At 35.5% G+C, this 25,535-nt stretch overlaps 3 protein-coding genes and 1 long non-coding RNA gene across 4 annotated transcripts; 2 read left to right on the forward strand and 2 right to left on the reverse strand.

The window, feature by feature from the left end:
* Positions 1-539: 539 nt before the first annotated feature.
* LOC139189340 (uncharacterized) lies at positions 540-1,771 on the reverse strand. The gene is made up of 2 exons (XR_011573181.1): positions 1,221-1,771; positions 540-1,135 (listed from the first exon to the last, which is right to left on the reverse strand). It is a non-coding gene; the product is annotated as an uncharacterized lncRNA (long non-coding RNA).
* A 4,479-nt stretch (positions 1,772-6,250) lies between these two features.
* On the forward strand, positions 6,251-11,014 carry LOC103430163 (protein SRG1-like). The gene is made up of 4 exons (XM_008368296.4): positions 6,251-6,604; positions 8,612-8,859; positions 9,543-9,867; positions 10,589-11,014. The coding sequence occupies exons 1-4, from the start codon at positions 6,326-6,328 to the stop codon at positions 10,832-10,834; spliced, it is 1,098 nt and encodes a 365-aa protein (XP_008366518.2). The 5' UTR covers positions 6,251-6,325; the 3' UTR covers positions 10,835-11,014.
* Positions 11,015-15,800: 4,786 nt separating this feature from the next.
* On the reverse strand, positions 15,801-16,418 carry LOC103408063 (uncharacterized). Its single transcript, XM_008346927.2, has one exon. It carries the CDS (start codon positions 16,416-16,418, stop codon positions 15,801-15,803), a length of 618 nt encoding a protein of 205 aa, XP_008345149.2.
* Positions 16,419-18,321: 1,903 nt separating this feature from the next.
* LOC139189552 (protein SRG1-like) lies at positions 18,322-19,998 on the forward strand. Its single transcript, XM_070808527.1, has 3 exons — positions 18,322-18,431; positions 19,285-19,525; positions 19,821-19,998. The coding sequence occupies exons 1-3, from the start codon at positions 18,322-18,324 to the stop codon at positions 19,959-19,961; spliced, it is 492 nt and encodes a 163-aa protein (XP_070664628.1). The 3' UTR covers positions 19,962-19,998.
* Positions 19,999-25,535: the final 5,537 nt, after the last annotated feature.

Here is a 25,535-nt window from a genome sequence, read left to right on the forward strand (position 1 = left end):
AGAATAGTCAAAGAACTTAATCAACAAGAAACAATCTATGGATAATCTTTTAGTGTCATAGGTTGCTAATTGTTTTTTATTCCGCTCAAATTATAATACGTAAATTTGTTTTAAAACACGTATAATAATATATTTTGTGGCTTGTGTGTCTAGACCAAGTGTAACAAATTTTCAAGCTTAAGACGTGTATAACACAAATTGGATGAAGTAAAACACGTGTGGGCAAACTTTTGAAGTGGGATATTTCTTCACATCCTCACACACATGGTCCTTCACATGTGGTGAATTTTGATGTTGACAACGAAAATTGGGCAACATGAGATACGTGTTGTGTTGAGCTTAAAGGTGAGCCACCTGCATTGATACCTGTATTGATGACTTCACAAGTTTGAACTTGGAGGGGTTATGAAGAGGTGGTCAGGGTACGTGGCTGTACTTTGTCTAAGGCGATAAACCAGAGCTTAATTAATTAAGCTTATATTAAAAGTCAGAAAAAATGGAGAATTTGAAGCAGCTCTCATCCCTTAACTTCAAATATATATGATAATTATAATGATTTTTATTTGATCTATGTAATAGCTGATGACATCTTTCTTACTAAACTAACCAATAGGTCTAAAAATAAATAATATAAGGACGAACATTTTAATAAAGTCAAATCGAATTAATGGTCTACATGATAATAGAGTATTCGGAAGAGATTATGTGATAAAAAAATTAGGATCTAAATCCCGATGATAAAGGCTGTTATCAAATTTAACCTAAAGTAAGATTTCTGTCATATCTCATTTAGATGCAATTGTACCTCCATGGCTCCACCTTCTCCTCCCATCTCTCTCCAACCATTTTTCCGTTGGTTTCCTTACCATTAGGCATTAGTTTCAAGATTCACAAAATGAATACATATCTAATGATCATAGATACCTGTTGACCCTAAAAACTACCAAGCCTACGTGGCGCGCAGGCCGAATAATCTATAAGCTAACTACATCCTTCGGTGAATGCGGGGCGTGCCAACTCGTCTGCCGAGCTCGGCCGAGGAGTAAATTTGTTGATGTTGGGTGCGCGGCTGACTTCTGCGTCTTGCGATTGCGGCCGAGAAAGGAATATGTCTCGGCCTCTTGGGCTCTCGAACCTGAAGACAAGGTTACTATTCTTACGAAGTTCAATATCAAATTCGGCTTTCAATATGCCGAATGCAATAACTTGTAACAGCTTACTTTGCCGAGAAGGCTGATGAGATGACCTCGACCAATAAGGATTCAGAAATCCTTCTCGACCGAGACTTGGATAGGTAATCAACCGTCCTTGCCGCAGTGCTGTTGATGCCAACGGAAGATGCTGCAAGATCGGCTGATTCTACGGTGATAGAGCTATCTATGCCGACTTAAGATATCACCGGTTGCTTTCACAGTGCTGTTGATGCCAACGGAAGATGTGTCAGCGAAAAGAGAAAATAAAAATCTCAGTTGTTGAGAGAGTTTGCGCAGGGCAGTTGTGTGTTGAATTGAAGGTCCCTTCAATGATGCACTGAGTCTTGTATTTATAAGGTTGGATATCTGCTAGCTTTGGCCTGACAGATTTGTATTTCAATTGCACCCAAAGACTTCTTGATGGAATATGCGAATCTGAACAACAATAGGGACTCTGCATGCTAACCCTATTTTATTCCCACTTTGACTTATATTTATCCCATTAGAAGCTTTCTTATCTCATCAGAGCCTAGCCTTATCCCATCCAAAGCCATCACTTCAAAGTCAAAGATTCCTAATGCAACTATAAACCTTCTTCTTCCACCACGAATGTCCATATGCATGCAACTTCATTAATCCCATTTAATTATAATATTTAGCATCCTGCCAAGATATTCGATGACTATGATTCTTCCATATCTGTCAAGATATTTGAACTCCTCCGTCCATATCCCTTTGTGTTCTTTCTTGACCAATTTGCTTTGACCATACATGATAATCAAATAATATTCAACGGCCTCGATTATTCGGGCCGATTGTGTAAATTTGGGCCCAAACAATACCCTAACAAAATCAATAATAATATAAGAAAAACAAATGTGTGCCACTTAGTATTACAGTCTAGTAGTATTCTTTTTTACTTGTAAGGTCTTAGGTTCGATTCTTGACAAATGCGAATTTGAACCACATTATTGATAATCCATTGTGAAGCTAAGTGCATCCCTCCTCTTAAGTAATAGACAATACCGTTTGTTAAAAGAAAAAAAAACAAATGTGTGAGAGCCTGGAGAGAAAATCAAGGGACACTGCATGTTGCTGGGGTTTGTTACTTGCGAGTTGCGAGGATGAGATCTTGGACAGCAATAATCTCTACTCTGAATGCTACATAATCAGATGAGGTTGTTTTAAACCGGACATCCATGAAATTTTGGTGGGGCTGATTCATGAGCAATATGAAAATTAAAAGCAAAGGACCCTCCCAAAAACCCATCAAAACAAACTGAAAATTATTCATCTGAAACATAAAAATATCTCTTTGATGGGGCTGATTCATTTTCAGTTAATTTTCAGCAATTCTTAATATTTTTCAGACATAAAGTGTTGGTTTGACTGATTTATTTTAGGCTTTTTCAAAATGGTTTGTGCGATCGTCATAATTCTTCATTTGGGTTTCTGACAATGAAAATCGATAGAAGTGGTCCCTGAGTTTGTCCACCGTAAATCATTTTAGTCTTAAATGAAAAATCTATTGACATCCCCATTAAATTGGCATATGAACGGTCAAACCAACTGTTTCACTTAATGAGGATCGATATTGACAAATTTTTCACAAAAAATAGAACTATGATTGTTTTAGTGGGCAAGTTGGAGGCAAAGAGATGTGAAAAATAAAATGTCCATAGTACCTTTTAATTTAACGTTTATTTGACAGAATGAACAAAATGAGGTAAATTGAGACTAAATGAGATGAAAATGACAATTTTATAGGACAAAGTAAGACAAAATCAGTTTCAAAGAGTAAAGTGAGAAAACGACAGTTTCTAGAGACATAATTATTTGTTATTAATTTGTTATAGTTTTTTCTGTAATGATGTGAATCATGTCCTAGCTGACTATGATCATGATCTGTCTTACTCTTTATCTCTGAATTATAAATAACCTAATGCAAATTTGCAAACTAATGTGATATTGAAGTCAATGATTTCTTAATTATATATTGTTAATTATGAATAAACAGGTGCAACTATATACAGCTTCCAGATGTTGATGCGTGGCAGCTTTAGTGATATGTTTTGTCTGGTAAAGTCAAATATAACAAAATATTTAATGGATTAGTCATAAGATCATCTCCAATAATGTTCATATTTATTTCCTTAATTCTTTATAATATTTGTATGTTTTGCAATCTGTTTATTACTTTACTACCATATTTATATTTCACTTTTGTCTCTATATATGCTTGACAGGTATGAGGCTTTAGTATTATAATCCTCTCAAGCAGTAGCCCCTTTAATTATCAGCTCCCTATAATATTACCTTAGGAGATCGCTAAAAAAATTATACTTCAATTATACTCTCTAATTTAGAAAATTTTAATAACCCTGGACGAATATGAATGATTTTTATTCATGTTATTAAATTTAAAAATTAATGTTAAGAGCTCCTTTTTAACTCTTTAAATTTAGTAGCTAATAGAAGAATTCCTATCTTAAGAGGTAATTAGGGATTGAAGATGAATTTTTTATATGATGTATAAAATATAGCTAAGAGCTCATCTAGAAAGGCTGTTGAAAATGTTCTAACTCATCATTCATGTGAGTATAATTTAATTAAAATTTTGTTCATACAAATAGAGAAAAATAATACCCGACCATAAAAATAGTTAGGAAGAAAATATGATGCGAGGACCCGATCCACCAACTTGTAGAATTATCTGAGAATCGGGCCATACGGCCTACTTCCAATAACATTGATATTATTCCCAACTTGGTAATTACCATATGCACAATCCGTCAGGTGTGAGGTTTTATCACAAAATGTCTCGGTATAAGTATGATATTTAAACTCTTCTTTTTTTATCTGAGAACCGGGTCATACGACCCACTTCCAATAACACCGATATTATCCCAACTTGGTAATTACCATATGCACAATCCGTCAGGTGTGGGTGGTGTGGGGTTTTATCACAAAATACCTCGGTATAAGTTGAAGTGGGATTTTAAACTCTTCTTTTCTTATTGATATGGTTGATGTGGGACATTTCCAATAATATCGATATTTTCCCTAACTTGGTAATTACTGTGGATGCAAATTTTCTCCTCCTCGATCTTGGACGATTTTGCACGTACAAAACAACTAGCACCTTAGGTTAAGGCCAAAAGCCTCACGCGCCCACGATGAATGGGGGGGGCTTTGGCCGAAGAACCTCTGATGCCAAAGTTAGAATTTTAGAGAGAAATAGTGTTTAGAGTATTTTGGATTTTTGCCAAAGTGTTGGAATTAGTGTTTGGTGAAAATGGGAACCAATTTATAGGAGAGGAAAGGATGGCCATCCACTTAGTAGGGTTTTAGGTTTTGTTTTGGTTTAATTAGCCAATTAATTGGCTAATTAAACATAAAAGGAAATGCTTTTGTGGTTATGGAATTTATTGGCTAATAAAAAGGAAGAAATGGTGAAAAAGGTAGAAAAGGTGATGGATGAGGTTTTGAAATGGGGATAGTCGGCCCTTTTGTGGGAGTTAGGGTAAAGTGAAAGGTCTAAATGCTAATTAAGGGAATAATTAGCTAATTAACCCATTAATTAGCTATTTATCATTATTTTAGAAGGAATGTTTTAGGAATTATGGAATAAGTATAGTATTTAGCTAATTGATTAGCTAAATAATGAAATAGGAAATATATGAATAAATTAGGTTTTAAGTTGATACCTAGTTTGGGCACTTTTGACTTGGTTGAAGGATAATTGCCCGCTGCTTGCGCGTAGGAATCCCGGTATGCCCCAAGGGTAGTTTTGTCTTCTTTTGTCAAAGATCCACATGTCGCCTTGTGAATATTTTTGGTTCCACAATTACCACCTACACAATCCGTCAGGTGTGGGGTTTTATCACAAAAGACATCGGTATTAGTTGGAGTGAGGTTATGATATTTAAACTCTTCTTTTCTTATTGATACGCTTGATGTGGGACATTTCAACACGTCCCTTCACGTGGGACCCAATTAGTGGGTCACACGTGGAAGATCCACACATCGACAACCACGTAGAGCCAAGGGGACTCATCCTACACACGGGGCCAAGGGACCCACAATCATCACGTGGGGTCAAGGGGACTCACCCATCACGTGGTAGTATAGTACGGGTCCGCTTCTTGACTATGATACCATGTAGTATCATTAGAGGGCCGGGCCATACAGCCTACTTCCAACAATACTGATATTATCCCTAACTTGGTAACTATCACCTGTATAATCCGTCAGATGTAGGATTTTATCATAAAAGGTCTCGGTATTAGTTGAAATGAGATTAAAATATTTAAACTATTATTTTCTTATTGATACGGTTGACGTGAGATATTATCTGAGTAAATAAGGCAAATAAAAGTAAGCGAAACCAAATGCAACCGTTTCAGGCATAGTAGTTGTTAACGAATAAACCACGTGTTCTTTCTGAAAGAGAGATATTCTAAAGGGGTGTGCTATCCACACACCCCATTTTACTTCTCACACACCCCTTGATAATTTCTATCCATTGATCTTCTTCAATTCATCCGATCCGACAGTCGCAAATTAAAAAGGTGTGTGAGAAGTAAAATGGGGTGTGTGGATATCACACCCCATTCTAAATCAGACCAAGATTGAAGGGTCAGTTGGTGACAGGTCCACATCCAACTATTGAGCTCATACAGAAAGTGATTCAATGACCTGGCTTCTCTGCCCTCTCACTTCTCATACACTCTCATCCCTTCTTATTTGTGTGGTCACGATTAAGTCACATCAACATTTTATATTACTATTGTTTTTTGTCATCTTATCGCTATAAAAAAAATTAATATAAAATATTGACGTGACTTATCCGTGATCACACAAAATAAGAGAAGAAGGGAGTGTATGAGAAGTTGGGGGGGGGGGGTTGGTGACAGGTCCACATCCAACTATAGGCTCATACAGAAAGTGAGGCACAAAGGACAAAGTCTCAATTACCTCAAAAAAAAAAAAAAAAAAAAAAAAAAAGGACAAAGTCTCAATAACAAAGCAACCTTTGATCATGTAAATCCCACAATTAATCTATATATATATATATATATATATGAGCCCATCTAAAACACCATTGCTCACAGCGTACCCAAAAGCTGAGTATGGAAAAAACGACATCTGCCAGGAAGAGCTTGTACGGTGGTTCTCTTCATGTTCCTAGTGTTCAAGAATTCGTAAAGAAGCCAATACTCACAATCCCACCAAGATACTTACAGCCTCATTATCAAGATGGTGAGCATGAGATGATCATCAATTCTGATCATCATGCTCATCAAATACCATCCATTGACATGCAGAAATTGCTTTCCCAACAATCAACCAATTCTGAAGCTGAACTAGCCAGGCTCCATTTTGCTTGCAAAGAGTGGGGTTTTTTCCAGGTAATTAAGTAAACTAGCTTTACCACTTATATCTTTCATCAAATAGTTCTGATTGTTTTTCGCCCACGAGTTCGAAGAATTTGTCGATAATCATTTATGGCTGGTTTACGTAACCCTAATTAAAAAATGAGAAAATGAATTGAGAATGAATCAGAATCAAATTCTTATTGAAGTTGTTTACTTAAATGTTATGGAATCAGAGTATGAATGAAATTGAATTCATATGAGTTATTTACTAATTCACTTGAATCGGAATATAAATCAATATGATCATTAAAATGCCTTATCTTTTTTATTTTATCTTTATATTTATTTTTAATAACATTTCAAACAATTATTTTTATTTGTTTGATTAAAGTGGAGTTAAAAAACCCTAGCCAAATCATCTTCTCCGCAAACCAAACAAGTTAAAAATTTGTAACCCACTCATCCTCCTGTATGCCCAGGAAAGCCACTAAACGAGCTCTTAGTACTGGTTTAGTATTGAGGTGCTTTTATAAAAAGTATGTATAAAAAAAAAGCTGAACTCAAAAAAGTGTTTGGTAAACACTTAAAAAAAAGCTTATTTTCATAGTTTTGGGTGAAAAAAGCTGAAAACATGAAGCAGCAAAAATCAGTTTATTCTCATAACACAGCAGAAGCAGTTTTTTTTTTCAAAGCATAGCAATACCAAACTAACCTTTAGTCTAATATCTTCTACTCTTCGTTGGCGATGTGAAGATTAATACATAAAGGGGTAATCATATAATTAAAGGGACCGACTCGTGTCTCCAAATTTTTTACGTAAAATTTGACACAAGTTTTAAGCCATTAAATTATCCCACTATCAATAGTTGAGATTTTAACCTTTGATTTTTTTTTTAAATAAAAACATACATTGGAAAAAAAAATTGAAACCTTTTTTAATTAATTACTAGCATATGGGCACACACAAAGTGTGTGAGAAAAAATTTTATTTTTGTTTTTGAAATAGAAGGAGAGAGGAAGAGAGTGAGAAATTTTTTAATTTTTTTTTAAATTAGAGATATGTTAGGATTACATGTAGGTGAGGCTTTGAAAAAAAAAACAGTAAAATTTGATTGTGTGAAATTGCATTTCTGCCTTATATTTCTTATTCATGTTCTGTTTTAATTAGAGGGTTAAACTAGTAATTTAATAGGATTTTGGTTGACAATGAGTGTTTTATTAAGGCCAAATTTTTTCCGTGATCTTTGTGGTGATACTCTACTTTTAAATAGACCCTTATGGTGAAAAAGCTATTAATTGTAATCCTGTGGTGAAATTTGTTATCAATCATAGTCCAAATTGAGTTTTTCCTCATTCTTTTGTCATTTATAGGGGCAAACTTGTTATTTTCATTTTTATTGATTCCATCAACCAATCATAAAGCGTCATATGGACATAAATTTTTTTATTTTTAAAACTTTTAGAGCTACAATAAAAGAATAAATAAACAATAAAATTACAAGGTTCATATTATTAGACTTTCTCATTTCAAGAGAGCCAAGAGTACAAATTCAAGATTTAAAAAATCACAAAATACCTCACCGCGTTTAGGTTAGAATATCAGTTATTATGCAAACATTGAATTTAGTTTCATTTCAAGAACAGTGGTGGACGGGATGGCTAGGGTTATGTGAGAAAGAGGGGGGAAGGTGGTGGGTGGTCGATGTGGCTATGGCTGACAAGGGTAGGGATTGGGGAGGGATTTGTTCTTTTTTTTTCCTTCTATTTTTGTTGATTATAAAAAAGTGAAATTACCAAAAAGAAAAAAAAATGGAATGACCTTTTTGCCCCTGCATGTGGATGAGATTTTGATAGAAATTTCAATTTAGACTATGATTGATAATGTACTTCACCACAGGGTTAAGATAATGTTCTTCTTTTCCTTGGTGAACTTGGCTACTTTCCTAACCTATGCTTTTTCACCTTGCCCGCATACTGAATTTTTAGAATTTGCTATTCGTAGGTTTTTGGCCATAGTATTCACTCTATATATTTTTGCAGTTGGTAAACCATGGTGTGAGCTCTTCCGTGTTGGAGAAAATGAAGACAGAAACTCAAGAGTTCTTCAACCTACCCATGGAAGAGAAGAAAAAGTTCTCGCAACAGCCAGGAGACATTGAAGGTTATGGACAAGCATTTGTAGTTTCTGAAGACCAAAAACTCGATTGGTCTGACATGTTCTTCTTGACCACCCTTCCTGTCCAATTGAGGAAGCCTCACCTACTCCCAAAGCTCCCTTCTCCTTTCAGGTCCTCACGCGATCTCAAATATATATGTTTGTGTGTTATTTTGTGCAATATGAATGTGAATGCATGAATATATTGAAGAGTAATGTTGTTTAGTAAAAGAAAAAAAGTGACCTCATTGCTGATAATCACGATATATAGTGCTCCATATAATGAGCAAATAATGTCAACAAATGTTACTGCTAACTTTAATTATAATGAGCAAAAAATTATTACACATATTATTACCTTAATTATATATAAATTATTTGCACATATATAGTGCTACATATACGTACAAAAATATTATACCAATTAGTTTACCTATACAAAATTATAATGAGCAAATCATTTATTTTTATATGTAACTTATTTTTTATGTATTATTACATATATTGAGCAATAATAATATGTATTGTCAAATAATTAATTTATATTTTTATAATTATAGGTAAATTAGTTTTTAAGCAAATAACAATTCTTTTATTATGTAGGTAATTCATTTTGCATTATTCATTCTACATATGCTGGGCACAATTTATTATCATAAGATATATGTACAAATAATAAGTAAATTAATATTGAATCAAATAACATTAATTTATTTTGTAGGTAAATTATTTTGCATATATTGTAACATATTTTAGGCACATTTTATTATTATAAGATAGATGTACAAATAATTCACCTATATTTTTTCAATGCAGAGAGACTTTAGAAACTTACTCATCGGAACTGAAAAACCTAGCCATGACTATCCTATCACAAATGGAAAAAGCTTTGCAGATGGAAGCCAAGGAAGTAACCAACATATTCGAAGGTGGATTGCAAGCGGTGAGGGTCAACTATTACCCTCCATGTCCTCAGCCGGGGAAAGTCCTCGGTCTGCCCCCTCACTCTGATGGTGGAGCTCTCACCATCCTCCTACAAGTCAATGAAATGGATGGCCTCCAAGTGAAGAAAGATGGGATTTGGGTTCCAGTGAAGCCACTACCGGATGCCTTTATTGTGAATATTGGAGACGTTCTAGAGGTAATGATTTTCACCGGTAACTTTAACCATTTGAATATTATCTTGCTCGATACATATATAGATGAAAGGAGATGAAAATGTTATCCAACTGTCATTTTCATACCATTGACCAACAGGTGATCACTTCTTTTTTAAACGCGTAAATATTTGATATTACAAATGAGTTTACACCGTAGAAAAAAATATTTGGTAAAAAATGAATTTTACTCCAACATACCAATTTTCACTCTGGTGAGTATATATAAAGAGTGTAGTGTTACGAACGAGAGTTAGTTGTGTTGATAAGGATTGTTCTCTTTGCTAGACCAAGGTTTAAGTTCGAGTCTTGCTACTGGTAGTCAATCTTGGTGAGGGACATGTAAAAATTAAAAAAAAAAAGGGGCTAAATCCCTCTCTGTAAGTCCTCAAAGAGGCATGTAGCCAGTATGCCCTAGATCTGAAATGGGATAGCCTCCTCTCGCTCTAAACCTTTTGTTACTGAAAAAAAAAAAGAGTAGTGTCATCCATATCATGTTTACTGACTATATTGTTAAGCATGTAAATCTTTCACACATAGCTTAATCTTCGATAACTTTTTACTGCGTGAGTGCGTCCTATATTTTGTGAGAGGTGTGTTGAACAATTATTTCAAACAAAATCTTGGTCCTTAATAATTTATACCTATTGCAGCTATTGCCACCTTTTATTTTAGTGTTTAAATATGTGCATGTATGCATGGCAGATTATAACAAATGGGACGTATCGTAGCATTGAACATCGTGCAACTGTGAACTCTGAAAAAGAAAGGCTCTCAATCGCCACATTTTACAACCCCAGAGTTGATGGTGAAATCGGCCCGGCCTCTAGCTTGATCACTAAGCAAACACCTGCAGCATTTAAAAGGCTGAGTGTTGAAGAATATTTCAAAGGTTTTTTTGAACGTAAGCTTCATGAAAAGTCTTTTCTTGACGAATTGCGGATTAAGTAATGATGTTAAGCAGTAGAGAGATCTATCTGAAGAGAATAAAAAGGTTTATGTAAATTTCTGAAGAGAATAAAAAGGTGTATGTTGTAAAATTAATATTGACTAAATGATGTCTTAATTGTCATAAATTATCATCTAATGATAAGTTTGGACGCCATTCTCTGGTTGTTATCACGAGACAAATCTGGAGTAATGCTAGGGAGACTATATTTTTGTATCATATTAGTGTATCATTTTATATGACATTGACAAGTAATGTATACAATCAATATCCAATGAGATAAATTAATTAATAAGCATGGCATGTACTTACCATATGAAATGGTACACTAATGGTTAAAAAATGCGGTCTCTCAAAAAAATTTCGACAAAGTATAGTTATATTTTCTTTTTCTTTTCTTGGATATGATGCTTAATTTATTTGACAACCTCATAGTTGAAAACTCTAACAATGAGTGCATCACAATTAATTTATTGCTTAAGCATCCCAAATTTTAAAAGGACATGAAATTCTTGTTTGCCTTGTGAGGTTATACAATTAAAACACAAAATAATGAGTGACTTACCTGATTCCAACGACGGCCATGGAAGTCGAACACGAAAACATGCAGGGCACGGCAACACAAGATCTTCTATAAACTTCTAGCCGGATACAACTACTCTATGGGAAGCATTATGTTGTGTGTTCTAGGGCTTATAGGAACCATTGTTTTTATATAGGCTAAAAGCTAGGGTTTCCATCCATAAAGGAAACCTAAACTTACTTTATTAGCCTCCAAGTTAAGTATCATAATCATATTCAATTAAGGATTCCATCAATCCTATTTCCAATATAAGACACCTTATATAGGATTAATATCTTTAAGAGATCAAATCACAATCAACATTATTCTTCAATATTACATTCCTATTACATGTAGTAGACCACTTAAAGGTCGATTTATATTGGATAAATCCAACAATTCTTACATATTCCATTACGGGCATAAGGGACCCGTTGCAGAAAACCCAAATTTACCATGGACATTGAAAGTTCGTTGTGAAATAAATGGTTTTAATAATGGGCAAAACTGGCTCGTAATAGAAAATATTAAAATAATAACGCGCCAGTAAAGTCCATTGTATTTAATTGATATGACCACAAGAGTAGCCCGTTGTTTAGATAAATTTAATCACAGCCCCTTTTTGAAATCAACCACAGTTCATAAATGTTGTAGATGTAATTTATTTATTTATTTATTTAATCAACCAATATAATATTATAATTTGATATTTGTTATCAGTCAAACCCTACTCCATCTAAAAAAATTCCCAATATATACCATTTCCATAGCTGAGGACACCAACCACCGAGTCTCACCCATTCGCTTCCATCAGTGGTTTTATTTCTCTCTCAAAGTCCCACCCCAACCTTCATTCCCACCCCCACATTCACCCCCACCTTCTTCGCAATCGCAACCGTCTCTCTAAGCAAACCCTAGCAGTCGTGGCATCATGCTTCCGTCTTCGCGATGCCAAAGTTCATGCCGACTACCGGGAGCTGGACGCAATGTCCGGCCTTGTTATGGGAAAGATCTCCCTTAGGTAATCCTGCTCTCATTTTCAATTTTGATGTCCTCGAAGACTCAACGATGCTATCTTCGAACCTATTTTTGTTTCCTTAATTCCTTGAGTAAATTATAGTTATGATCCCTTAACTTTAACTCAATAGAAGCAATGATCCCTTAACTAAAAATCCATTATCATTGGTCCTTCAACTTTAGTTCAACTGGAGAAATGATCCCTTAACTTTAACTCAATTGTAGCAATGATCCTTCTAACATAACTCGTTTTGACAAAAATTTTGACGTAGTTGACAAAAATGACCATAATCACACACTTTGATGAGTTGAGGGACCCTAATTATATAAATGGTTATTCCAACATAACTTATTTTTACAAAATTTTGAAGAAATTGATGAAAAAGACTATAGCTACACATTTTGATAAGTTGAGGGACCAATGGTAATTGATTTTTAGTTGAGGGACCATTGCTACAATTTACTCTAATTCCTTTGCCATTTTGTAAAGGAACTGCTATTATGTGACTAATAGAAGTAGAAAAGAAGGAAAAAAAGGGGTTGAAATTTGGCTTATGCTGCCAGTATAGATGTTTTTACAAGTGGTTGGGTTATGCAGAGAAGGGAAATGTCGGATTTATTTGTTCTAAAAGAGGTATGAATTAGGGAAATTCTGAGGTGCTTAGCTTGAATTTGATATGTTATTATTCCTTTTAAGTGTGGCCTGATAGAATTGGATTTAGATTTATTATGTAGTTTCTTTTTTTTTTTAAACAATTTTGATCAAATTTTCTGTTATCAGTGAATTTAGTGTTTGATATTCTCAAATATTTTAGTATGGGGATCTATATTTGCACTGTTGAACTTCAAGCATCTAAGGATTCCACATTTAAGGATGCAGGCATGTTGTTCTTTAAATACAATTTTCGTCACCTAATCTGTTAAGACAATCTCCAATGGTGGGCTAAATGCTAAACTACCCCCCCCCCAAACAATCTCCAACCCATGCTAAAACATTGAGCTAAATGCCAAATGTTAAAGTTGGGCAAATGGTAAAGTTGGGCCAAATAGCCCCCAAAATCCCCCCCGTGCGACTGGACTCGCTGGCAATTGGGCCAGTCTCGGCTCGGTCACGCTCCAACGCACCCCATGCGGTGCGCTTGCAAACCTTTCCCGACAAGGGTGGTCCTCGCTGTCAGCCGTTTGTCGACCAACCAAAAATCCCAACAGCTATAATTTGAATCCAAGGGCTTGGTTTAACGGACCGTTGGTTGATCCAACGGTCTGATTCAAATTTAATTTTTTTAAATATGTTATTTTAAAATACATTGAATCCAACGGCTGAAATCGAATATAATCAAATCTAACGGTAAAAAAAAATCTAACGGCCTAAATTTAAATCCAATGGCTAAAATAATTTTAAAAAATTATTTAACTCAAAATTCACCCAAAAACTCTATAAATACCTATGTATTTGTTCAAACATCCACACAAAACTCAAATTTCTCCTACAATTCTTCCAATTTATCTTTCTACCATTTCTTTCCATTTCCAAATTGTTCAACATGGTAAGAGAGCATATTAGAGGTCGTAATTGGACCTGTGAGGAAGATGTTGCTTTATGCTTGGCATGAGTTTCTGTTAGCGAAGATGGTGTAGTTGGCACAAATCAAAATAAGAAGCTTTTGTGGGATAAAATCATTGCAAAGTTTCAAGAAAACTACAATGGCGGTGGGCGGGATGGTGGTGGTGTTTATGATCAGTGGAAGACTATCAATAAAGCATGCACTTTATGGAAGGGAAGCTTGGAGAGAGCCGTGGTTGGCATGGCTAGTGGAAGGAGCGCCACAGAAATTGTGAGTTTTGTTCTTAATATTTTATTTGTCATGTACATAATATTATTTTGCAACTAATTATTTTTATGTATTTTTTGCATAGGGTAACAAAGCAATGGAAATTTACAAGACAAGAGTAACACCAAAAAATCAAGTTTTTAAGTTGCAACATGCTTGGGACGTCCTCAAGGATTGTCTGAGGTAGGGTACCGATGCGGACCAACAATGGGGAAGATTATTTCAACGTGAAGCCGCACAAACAAATGTCGTCGATGAAGGTGTCGATGAAATGACCACATCTCCTTCTTTTGCAAGGCCCTCAGGAAGAGATAAGCAAAAGGAAGCAAAGAGAAAGGGAAGACCCAAGATCCGATGAGTGGACACTTTGGTACCGGAATTGCAAAATTGAACGAAACCCATAGCGCTCGCCATGAAGAAATGGCCTGAATGCGTTTGCAAATGAAGGAAATCTCAGATAGGGAGTAAGATAGATTTGAAATTGAATTTGTGATGGAGGACCTCAGCAAATACAATCCAGAGAGGAAGAAGTTCTTACGTGGTAAGTAAAAGGAAATTTTGCAAAAGTCTGCCTCAAGGAGTATGTTTCAAGATGATGAATCCTCTAAACCCTATATCCCAAGATTTCAACGAAGTCCATCACCAAGTGAAGATGGTGGATATGATTATTAAGTTTATGTAGTGTATGAATTATGTGCTTTATTAATTACGTTTATTAATTGTCGTTTGTGTTAAGTTTATGTAGTTTATTAATTATGTGGTTTATGAATTATCGGTTGTATTAAGTTTATGTGGTTTATGTATTATCGGTTGTATTGTTTCTATTAATCTAGATGCCTTCAATAATTATTGTACTTATTATTCCACATTTTGATGTAGAATAGATGCCTTCAATAAATCAACCTCCATTCAATAATTTATCCAACGTACTAGACAAAATACTTTGCACAAGAAGGCGCTTAAATTTATTACTAGAAAATAACAACTTAGTACACTTAAAATTATTACATAAATGCTTAACCAACATCATCAACATTCACCTTCTTGGTGCCATACATGCTCAACCAAATCCTTGCGGAGTGTGTCATGACATTAAGGAGCTTGAATTCTATTTAAACGTCGCATATACTCACTCAAGGTGACCCTATCCTGTCGGGTCTCATATGTGGTTGGAGTGAGATATTCAACATCTCTTGCAATAGCTCTCGCATGTGTTGGTTGGTCATCATCCACATCTTCGTCCGAATCTTCTTCAATTTCGATGTACTCATCTTCCACAATTATGTTGTGCAAAATTATGCACGTCATCATGATTGAATGGAGGTATTCGAACTACCAAAATAGTTCTGGCCCTCTAACAATGGCTCATCGAGCTTGTAGGATCTCGAACGCTCTCTCCACATCCTTCATGTAAGACTCTTACCTCTGCGAAAATAATTTTTTCTTTGCACTATCGAGATGAGAAAAACTTTTGATAAAGGTAGACCAACTAGGATAAATATCATCAGTTAGGTAGTAACCTAGCTCATACTTATTACCATTTACCTTGTACCGAAATTATGGTGCCCATCCATTGACAACATTTTCGAGCAAATGAGAAGACCAAAGAACGTTGATATCATTGTTTGATCCAGGAACGCCGAAGAAAACATGCCAAATCCATGTGTCATAAGACGCCACAACCTCGAGCACGATGGTTAGCTTGTTATGACAGCCATTGAATTGACTAGCCCAACCAGTAGGATAATTCTTCCACTCCCAATGCATACAATCGAGACTTCCTATCATGCTAGGGAATCCTTTTTTGTCTACTTTGCGTAAAAGCCTCTTCAAGTCTTCACGATTTGGGTTGTGGAGGTATGTGGCTCCATATATGCCTTCAATTGTCTTATAGAAGCGCTTCAAGTTCTCAATAGCAGTACTTTTTGCAAGTCGGCAATACTCATCAGTTGAGTTTATAGAGCACCCATTAACTAGCATGCGAAAAGCAGATGTGAGATTCTGATGAGGTGATAGACCTTGTCGGCCTGCGGCATCTAGCCTCCTTGCAAAGTAGTGGTCATGATTGATAACTGCGTTCAAGATGCTTTCAAAATGCTCTCTCCTCATCCGAAACCGTTTCCAAAAATCATGAGCAGGAAATCTCGAACGCTCGATGAAATAATCTTTCATCATTTGGTCATGACACTTTTCTCTATCACGCTGCATATATGAACGCCCGTGACAGAACCACGATGGCTAGATTCTCCATGGTGCTCAGATTTCATAAACAAGTTGACAAGTTCAACTTCGGCGTTGAACAATTATGCATCTTTTATCACCCATTGATGTGATATTGAGGATTTTTAGGAAACAAAAACTCTTTGAAAGTTGAAAGATTGGTGAATATAGAGGATGATTGAAGGTTGAAAGGTTGTGTGATCAACAAATATTGGACATATGTTTATATAGAGGATGATTGATGAAAGTTGAACGGTTGGTGAAAGTTGAAAGTTTGGTGTTAAACGGTTGGTGAATTAAAAATTTGGTGTTGAACGGTTGGTGAATTGAAAGTTAGCCCAAGGTTGAAAGATGGTGAAAGTTGAAGGCTTGCTTTGTGAAAAATTTAGTGATTTTTCAATATTTATCGGAATTTAAATTTTTTTAGATTAAAATGTTCATAAAATTAATTTACGTTAGTCTATATATTTATTTATTTTTTTAATTTAATTTAAGAAAAAAAATTGCCTAAGTTCATTCTTTAATAATCCGGGGCTAAAATTTTAGGCCAGAACTGTTGGAGTAGAAAAATTGTTTCTGGGCTAAAGGCTAAATTTTCTGGGCTAAAATATTTGGCTTTTAGCCCAACCATTGGAGATGGTCTAATAGCTTAAAGGTCTTAACGCCTCTTTTTCTTTTACTGTTGCTTTTGTTAATTCAGGGTTATACAATTTGCAATTTACTATTGAATTATATTTGATACAATACAAGGTACAACAATAAATCAGTATGGTTCAATAATTATTTGGATTGTGATGATTCCTTTTATATTCTTGTGACTTGACATCAGTGTGTGAAATGTAGGTAAAAATGGTACAAGTGCCATGAAGATTATACAATTAACACAACATCGCCAACTCTTTCACTTAACTGCTTTATGAGAGCTTTCTCAGGTACTACCGCTCTATTTCTCTATTTTGGGAGATTTTTCTTTATTAAGACTAAACTCTACTCATTTGTTTGCATACACTATTCGAACCCTAAGTTATGTATTTACTCCATTCATTGTATATGCAATGTTAATTTTACACTCGTGCTCTTGTCAAAGTTGTTATGTATATTTGTTCGAGTCTTTATTGGTTAATTTTTGGCTTCTTGTATGGACTGTTGGAGACTCGTACATCTGGTCAAGTCTTTACTTGTTAACTTTTGGCTTGTTTTGTATATCTATTCACTTTTCTTGATTGAGATCAAATGTATATTCCCACCTATAGATCTATATGCTTATGTCCATGCATATAGAGAGAGGCAACAATTGTTGAGGCTCAAGCATTAAGGGCAGTAGTTCACTCCTTTGTTTGGAGGTGTCCAAAGAAATGTGAAGTCTTCAAGTGACAATGTTCTTGTTATTAGAGGCGTATTTGATACTTTGTGGGTAGTTTGGTATTTCTTTAGTATAACTTATCGATTTTGTTGTTAGCTTTAGTGTATAGTTTGTAGTACTTGAATCATGATTTTTTATGGAATTATTAAATCATAGTAAATGTGCAATTTTATATATAAATAATATATATATATATATATATATATAGTAAATGATTTTATATATTTTTTAGGTTTTTTAGCCAAAATGGTCCCTGAGATATGCATAACACATCACTTTGGACCCTGAGATTGAAAATCAATAGAAATGGTCCCTTAGATTGTCCACCATCCATTATTTTGGTCATTCCATCAAGTGTTTCATAGCTCTTGGTCGGAAGTTTGGGCAATTTTCAAAACTTTGTAACTCAATCGTTTCTTAACCAAATTCGACCCATAATATATCAAAATGAAGATAGGAAAGTGTAGAACAAGATTATACAAATTTGGAAGCCCAATGGTTGCCAAAGATGGCCTGAAAATTCCAAATGGTTGCCAGAGATGGCCGAAAAATAGCCTGAAAAGTGACTGGTCCGCGGAAAAACTGGAAATCTTACTGGAAACTGGGTAAATTTTAAATATTCATAACTTTTTCAATACTTAATGAAATTGAGTGATTTAAAAACAAAAATCATACTTCTCGACAAGACGAAGAGAATGGTACCTTTCTTGATGACTAACTTGCCGTGGTTTGGCAGGAAAATAGCTTGAAAGTGGCTGTCTTGGTCTCTAGTTAGCCACTTTCGAGCCGCTTTTCGGACAAACCACGACGAGTTAGCTATCAAAAAAGGTATCATTCTCTTCGTCTCATCTAGAAGTATGGTTTTAATCTTTGAATCACTCGATTTCGTTGAGCATCGAAGAAGTTATGAACATTTAAAGTTTACCCAGTTTCCGGCGAATTTTCCAGTTTTCCCGCCGACCAGTCACCTTTCGGGCTATTTTCTGGCCATCTCTGGCAACCATTGGGCTTTCAAATATATATAATCTTGTTCTACACTTTCCTATCTTCATTTTAATATATTATGGGTCGAATTTGGTTAAGAAACGATTGAGTTACGAAGCTTTGAAAATTGCCCAAACTTATGACCAAGAGCTTCGGGACACTTAATGGAGTTTTTAATGGAAGGACCAAAATAATGGATGGTGGATAATCTCAGGGACAATTTCTATTGATTTTCAATCTCAGAGACCAAAGTGATGTGTTATGCAAATCTCAGAGACCATTTTGGCTAAAAAGCCATTTTTTTTTTTGGAAATTTTTGTATAACGGGCATTAGACGTGGTCGATCTGTAATCCACAACCACCATAGTGCATGTGGTTTTAGGTCCCAATTTACCACGGTCACAATTCGTGGTTATATCACATTTGACAATGGCATTGCCCGTGGTAAAAACTGATATTTTTTATCACATTCAGATTACTAACGAACGTAGTACTCGTGGTGGATTACAATCTATCATGCGTATTCACTGTGGTAGATGAGCTTTTTTTTCTACTAGTGGTCCTCGGTCTGACCCCTCACTCTGATGGTGGAGCTTTCACCATCCTCCTACAAGTCAATGAAATGGATGGCCTCCAAGTGAAGAAAGATGGGATTTGGGTTCCTGTGAAGTCACTACCGGATGCCTTTATTGTGAATATTGGAGACGTTCTAGATGTAATGATTTTCATTGGTACTTTAACCATTTGAATATTATCTTGCTCGATACATATATAGATAAAAATGTTATCCAACTGTCATTTTCATACCATTGACCATCAGGTGATCAATTCTTTTTTAAATGTATATATAGTTCATATTACAAATTAGTTTACACCGTAGAAAAATATTTGGTAAAACAAATTTTACTCCAACTCAGTACCAATTTTCACTCTGGTGAGTATATATAAAGAGTGTAGTGTTGCGAACGAGTTGAGTTGAATTGATAAGAATTTTTCTTTTTGCATGGCAGATTATAACAAAAGGGACGTATCGTAGCATTGAACATCGTGCAACTGTGAACTCTGAAAAAGAAAGGCTCTCAATCGCCACATTTTACAACCCCAGAGTTGATGGTGAAATCGGCCCGGCCTCTAGCTTGATCACTGAGTAAACCCCTGCAGCATTTAAAGGCTGGGAGTTGAAGAATATTTCAAAGCATTTTTTGAACGTAAGCTTCATGGGAAGTCTTGTCTTGATGAATGAGGATTAAGTAATGATGTTAAGCAGTAGAGAGATCTATCTAAAGAGAATAAAAAGGTTTATGTTAATTTCTGAAGAGAATAAAAAGGTGTATGTTGTAAATTAATATGCCACCAAATGATGTCTTAATTGTCAGAAATTATCATCTAATAATAAGCGTGGACGTCTTTTTTTGGTTGTTATAATGAGACAAATTAGTAGTAATGTTAGTAAGGCTACATTTTTTTACCATATTGGTGTATCATCTCATGTGACAAGTGATGCATACAACTAACGTCCAATGAGATAAATTAATTAACTGGCGTGGCATGTACACATCACTTGCCGCATCAGATGGTACACTAATGTGGTTAAAAAATGTGGATTGCTAACTCACATTATGGAGGGAGTCTCACAAAAACAACTATCAAAAGCATGTATCTCCAAATTTCCAATAATGTTCATATTATTTCCTTAATTCTTCATAATATTTGTATGTTTTGCAATCTGGTTGCTTTACTATCAAGCAGTTGTCCCTTTAATCACTACTCCAAAACTGGTGTAATGTGTCGGAGATTGGTGGCGATTTTATACAAAATAATGTCAAATAAGAAATTTTTGACAGCCTTTTTACATGATGTCGGATGATAAAGCATTACTGTTGCTTATAATCTACATAAATTAAAAATGTCGAATATAACCGACACTAATGTAGGCGTGAGCCCAAATTAGATTAGGAATATAATTATGTTTCCTAGTTTGGTTATAATTCTTTTAATATTACTTGTATGACAAGTTGTATCTTCTATTTAGCCTCCTCCAAGGAGAAGAATAAAAAAAAACACAATTCAAACCTTAAACACTTTTATGTTGGCATTTGAGCAGGTTTCGGCCTGTCTCTTCCCTAAACCTTAATCCTGTTCACCGTCGTCTTTGGTGCTTCTCTTTGTTGGCTGCGTAACAGCTATTAGAATCAAGCTCAGAGGTCTCGAAACAAGAGACCTTTTTTACAACCCAAACCCAGAAAAACAAACAACACAAAAAGCCAAAACAACTGACTGCATCTTGAGAGTCTCGAGACAAGAGACTTCAACAAACAATCTAAGCCCCGAAAAAAAAAAAGGAAAAAAAAAAAAAAAACCAAAACAGAAAACACAAACCCGCTGCCTTCAATGTCTGACAATCAAACCATGATTCGTATCATGGGTTCAATCCCTGCCTCAAACGAATCCACCCACCAACGCCCAGCGCAGGCCCAAGTTGCTGAGGATGGACCCTTGCTTGTGGAGCTAACCTCCTGTGTGAATGAAACTGGGCTTGCCGAGTCTGGCACGCGTAGTTCAATTGGGCAGCAAGCAGGTTCATCTGCAGCCCACAACCAGGTTGGACAACGCACAGATGATGATGTCGGCATCAGATTGGGTAAGGACTTGCTTAGCCCACCAGCGGAAAACAAGCAGGAAATAAACCCGGGCCTATCGCTATCACTCTTGAATTTGCTTTCCGAACGCAATCCGATGATCCAAGTAACACGAGCAAAGCCTTAATTGCATTTGTTGATCTTGATACAGGTTGGATCATTGACACTGGAGCCATTGATCATATGACTTATGATCGTACTTTATTTAACTCTACAACCCCACCACCAGCATGGGATAGTATTGTCACAGTTAATGGAGGTGTTGCCCCGGTTACAGGGGGGTACGATTGCACTCACTCCTACTCTCTCCTTACACAACTACTTACTTGTTCCCACACTCTCTAGCCATTTGTTATATGCGGGACAGGTCACCGAGCAATTAGACTATGTTGTGCAAATGTTTCCATCTTTCTGTTTACTTCAGGATATCCGAACTCGGGCGATCATTGGGCGTGGTACTAAGAAAAGGGGGTTGTACTATGTTGATGATGTTGCACAGGGCCGTGTTCATCAATTTCAAGGTCGTGATAGTGGGAAGTTGAAGACCATTCAGTTGTGGCATCGTCGTCTTCGGTTATTTGCGATAATTACTTCCATCATTATTTGGTAATATTTCAGATTCTTCATTAAAGTGTAATGTTTGCACATTAGCCAAAAGTCATCGAGCTTCTTATTCCCCGAGTTTGAATAGAAGAACAATTCCTTTTGAGCTAATTCATTCTGATGTGTGGGGGCCATCTTCGATTACTACTCAGCATGGTGTGCGTTGGTTTGTAACATTTGTTAATGACTGCACCAGAATGACTTGGTTGTACCTTACGAAAAATAAAAGCGATGTGGGTAATATCTTCAGAAGTTTTTATCACATGGTATTTGTGAGTTTCTATGGCTTCAAATTCTACTCATTGAGATAGGGTTTAAACCAAAAGGTTCTATGATGTTGTATTGTGATAATCAAGCAGCACGGGAGATAGCTAACAATCCGGTGCAGCATGATAGGACCAAACATGTTGAGGTGGATAGACATTTTATCAAAGAAAAGTTGGATGTTAAGTTGGTTGACATTCCGTTCATGAAGACAGAAGAACAGTTGGCAGATATTCTAACTCATACAGTTTCTGCAAGAAGGTTTCAAGACTCACTCGACAAGTTGGGCCTAGGTGATATCTCTGCACCAATTTGAGGAGGAGTGTTGGCGTGAGCCCAAATTAGATTAGGAATATAATTATGTTTCCTAGTTTGGTTATAATTCTTTTAATATTACTTGTATGACAAGTTGTATCTTCTATTTAGCCTTCTCGAAGGAGAAGAACAAAAAAAAAAACACAATTCAAACCCTAAACACTTTTATCTACTAATGCATTGTTTCCAACAAAAATAATTTCTAGCACTTTTATCCGACATGATGTGTTTTAATTTTCAAACTTCAATGAGGAATTGGTGGTGTCGGTTGTAACTGACGGAATTAGGAATTGGGCAGAGTGATGTCAGTTGATGAAGAGTGGTGTCGGTTTAACCAACATCATTGCAGTTTGTGTCAGATACTGACTATAGTAGGTTTGTTAGTTTTTCAGAGTTGGTGTAAGTTTTTTCCGACATTACTGGTGGTTTTATTCGACAAGAATATCAAAATACCTATTTCAAAACCCTCACGCGTCTCTTTCTCCTTCACTCTTCTTGCGCTACTGCACTCCCCTTCCCCTTCCTTTTCCCTGTTGCACTCCCCTTCTCTTTCCCCTTCCCCTTCCCCACTGCATTCCACTTCCCCTTTCCCCTTCCCCGCTGCACTCCACTTCCCTTTCCCCATCCCCGCTGCATTTCTCTTCCCCTTCCCTACTACACTTCTCATTGACTGTCCATGGATGAACAATTTGAGGAGCAACTTAAGCATCCTAAAAGTGGTGAGTTTTAAATTATTTATATTAAATCGAGTTTGTGTTTTGAATATTGATTATGTTATTGGATTACTGGAATCTGGGGTTTCTTTCAATGCACTTTCTCTAAAAAAAAAAAATCTGGAGTTTCTTCATCCTAATGGTGAAATCATGGAGTTTCATTTAGCGCTCTTTCTCTAAAAGTCTCTAAGTATTTTTTTTGTCGCTAGACTATTACTAACAAAGTTAGTAAGTTACAATGGTGATAAAAGGAGCAAAGATGAAGGCCAGCCGGAAACCTCCAAACAGCAGCAAAGCTACTTGGCCATTGAGAAAGTTGGTCAAAGCCTTTTAGATAATGAAAGAGTAAATAAAGGGATGTGCTATCCACACATCATTTTTTACTTCTCCCACACCCCTTGTTAATTTCTGTCTTTGATCTTCTTCAATTCATCCGATCCAACTGTCGAAAATTAAAAGGGTGTGAGAGAAGTAAAAAAGGTGTGTGGATATCACATCTCTAAATAAAACAAAGATTGAAGAAATCAATAGCTAATTATTCAATCCCTTTAAATTGTGAATCGTTTCGAATCATGTCCGGTGCGTTTTCATAAATCTATGTAAATGCTATTCTCTTTGAACTTTATTTTTTATTTTATTCAAACATAATTATTTTTAATTTTTTAATTATTAATTGATTTAGCGGCAGTTATGGACGACAGTAGTATCTATTTATCCAACGAAATTCAACAATTAATGTCACCCGTATCCGACGTCATTGATCTTTTTATAATTTTAAATGCTTTCCTTTTTCTTGGCGGTTTAAGGGAACTAATCGACAGCAAAAGCCTTTTAGTGACGCAAGCAATGTTGTCGATTTTTTTATCCGCCATTACATGAATTTCTATTGAATTTTTGCTAATATCCGACAAAAATGGGTTTTTCTTGTCACTTTTTTAAAATGACACTACCGGGTACTTTTGTAGTAGCAGTGAATTAGCAGCATGCAACTCAAGTGATCAAAGATCAATTATCCCTTAATTGAGGGTTTGTGTTTCATTTCATCTTTCTTCGTTATCCAGCATATCTTTTCGTTTTGTTTGATAGAACAATATTTGGGTTGCTAAATTTAGCTACATATATAACAGGTCAACCATAATTAAATATACAAGAGCATCTTCAATTATGCTCTTCATTTTTTTTAGTTAAATTGTAGCTAAAAAGACTAGAAAGTTATTTTAGGAGCTCCTTAAAAAAATTCTATACCAATCATACTCTTTAATTTATGAGAGATTATCTAGTGTACCTAGAACACGGGCAGAACATCACATGTTATTATACAATTGGTGGAAAGTTTTTTTTTTTCAAATGTCCCTCCAATTATATAATGATATGTGGTGTTCTGTCTCATGTTTCGGGCACATTGAAAAATCTCTTCATATACACTACAATTTTTGCCATAAAAAATTATATTGTCCTACACCAAGATACATGCAATATATATATATATATATATTCCTGATTTGTAGTGTAATTTTCTCATTTATGAAGTTAATAAAAATAAATAAATAAATAACTGTTAATGAATCTTAAGTCAAAGGGCTAGGTAATTTACTTACCTGGGAGAAACCCCACTCTTTGCAAGCCAATGGAGTGTGGCTAGTTCAGCTTCAGAATTGGTTGGTTCTTGTGGGAAAGCAATTTCTGCATGTCAATGGATGGTATTTGATGAGATGATGATCTCATGCACTTGTTGGTTTCTAAGTGGGATTGTGATTATCGGCTTCTTTTTGAATTCTTGAACACTAGGCACAGGAGGAGAGCCACCGTAAAAGCCCTTCCCTGCGGATACCTTTGTTTCAACTTTCTTCCATAGCTTTGCCTAATGCATATGGTGTAAGCAAGGGATGTTTTGGATGTACTCTCTCTCTCTCTCTCTCTCTCTCTCTCTCTCTCTCTCTCTCTCAATCATGTTCATGTTCGGTTATATATATATCTTTCTCTAATCAAGCTAGTTCCTTTTTGAATTTAGTGTGGAACCTCCACTATTTTTATATATTAGAGCAGGTTATTCCACATGTAAAGTATAACGGTCACACATGCTTTACATTACTTCATTTGTGTTGTTCGTGCATTTAACTTAAAAATTCGCAACACGTAAAAAAATATGTTAAGAATGAATCTTACTATGAGGCTTCTTTGTCTACCCCAA

Source organism: Malus domestica, chromosome 11, assembly GCF_042453785.1.
Source record: "Malus domestica chromosome 11, GDT2T_hap1".
NCBI lineage: Eukaryota > Viridiplantae > Streptophyta > Magnoliopsida > Rosales > Rosaceae > Malus > Malus domestica.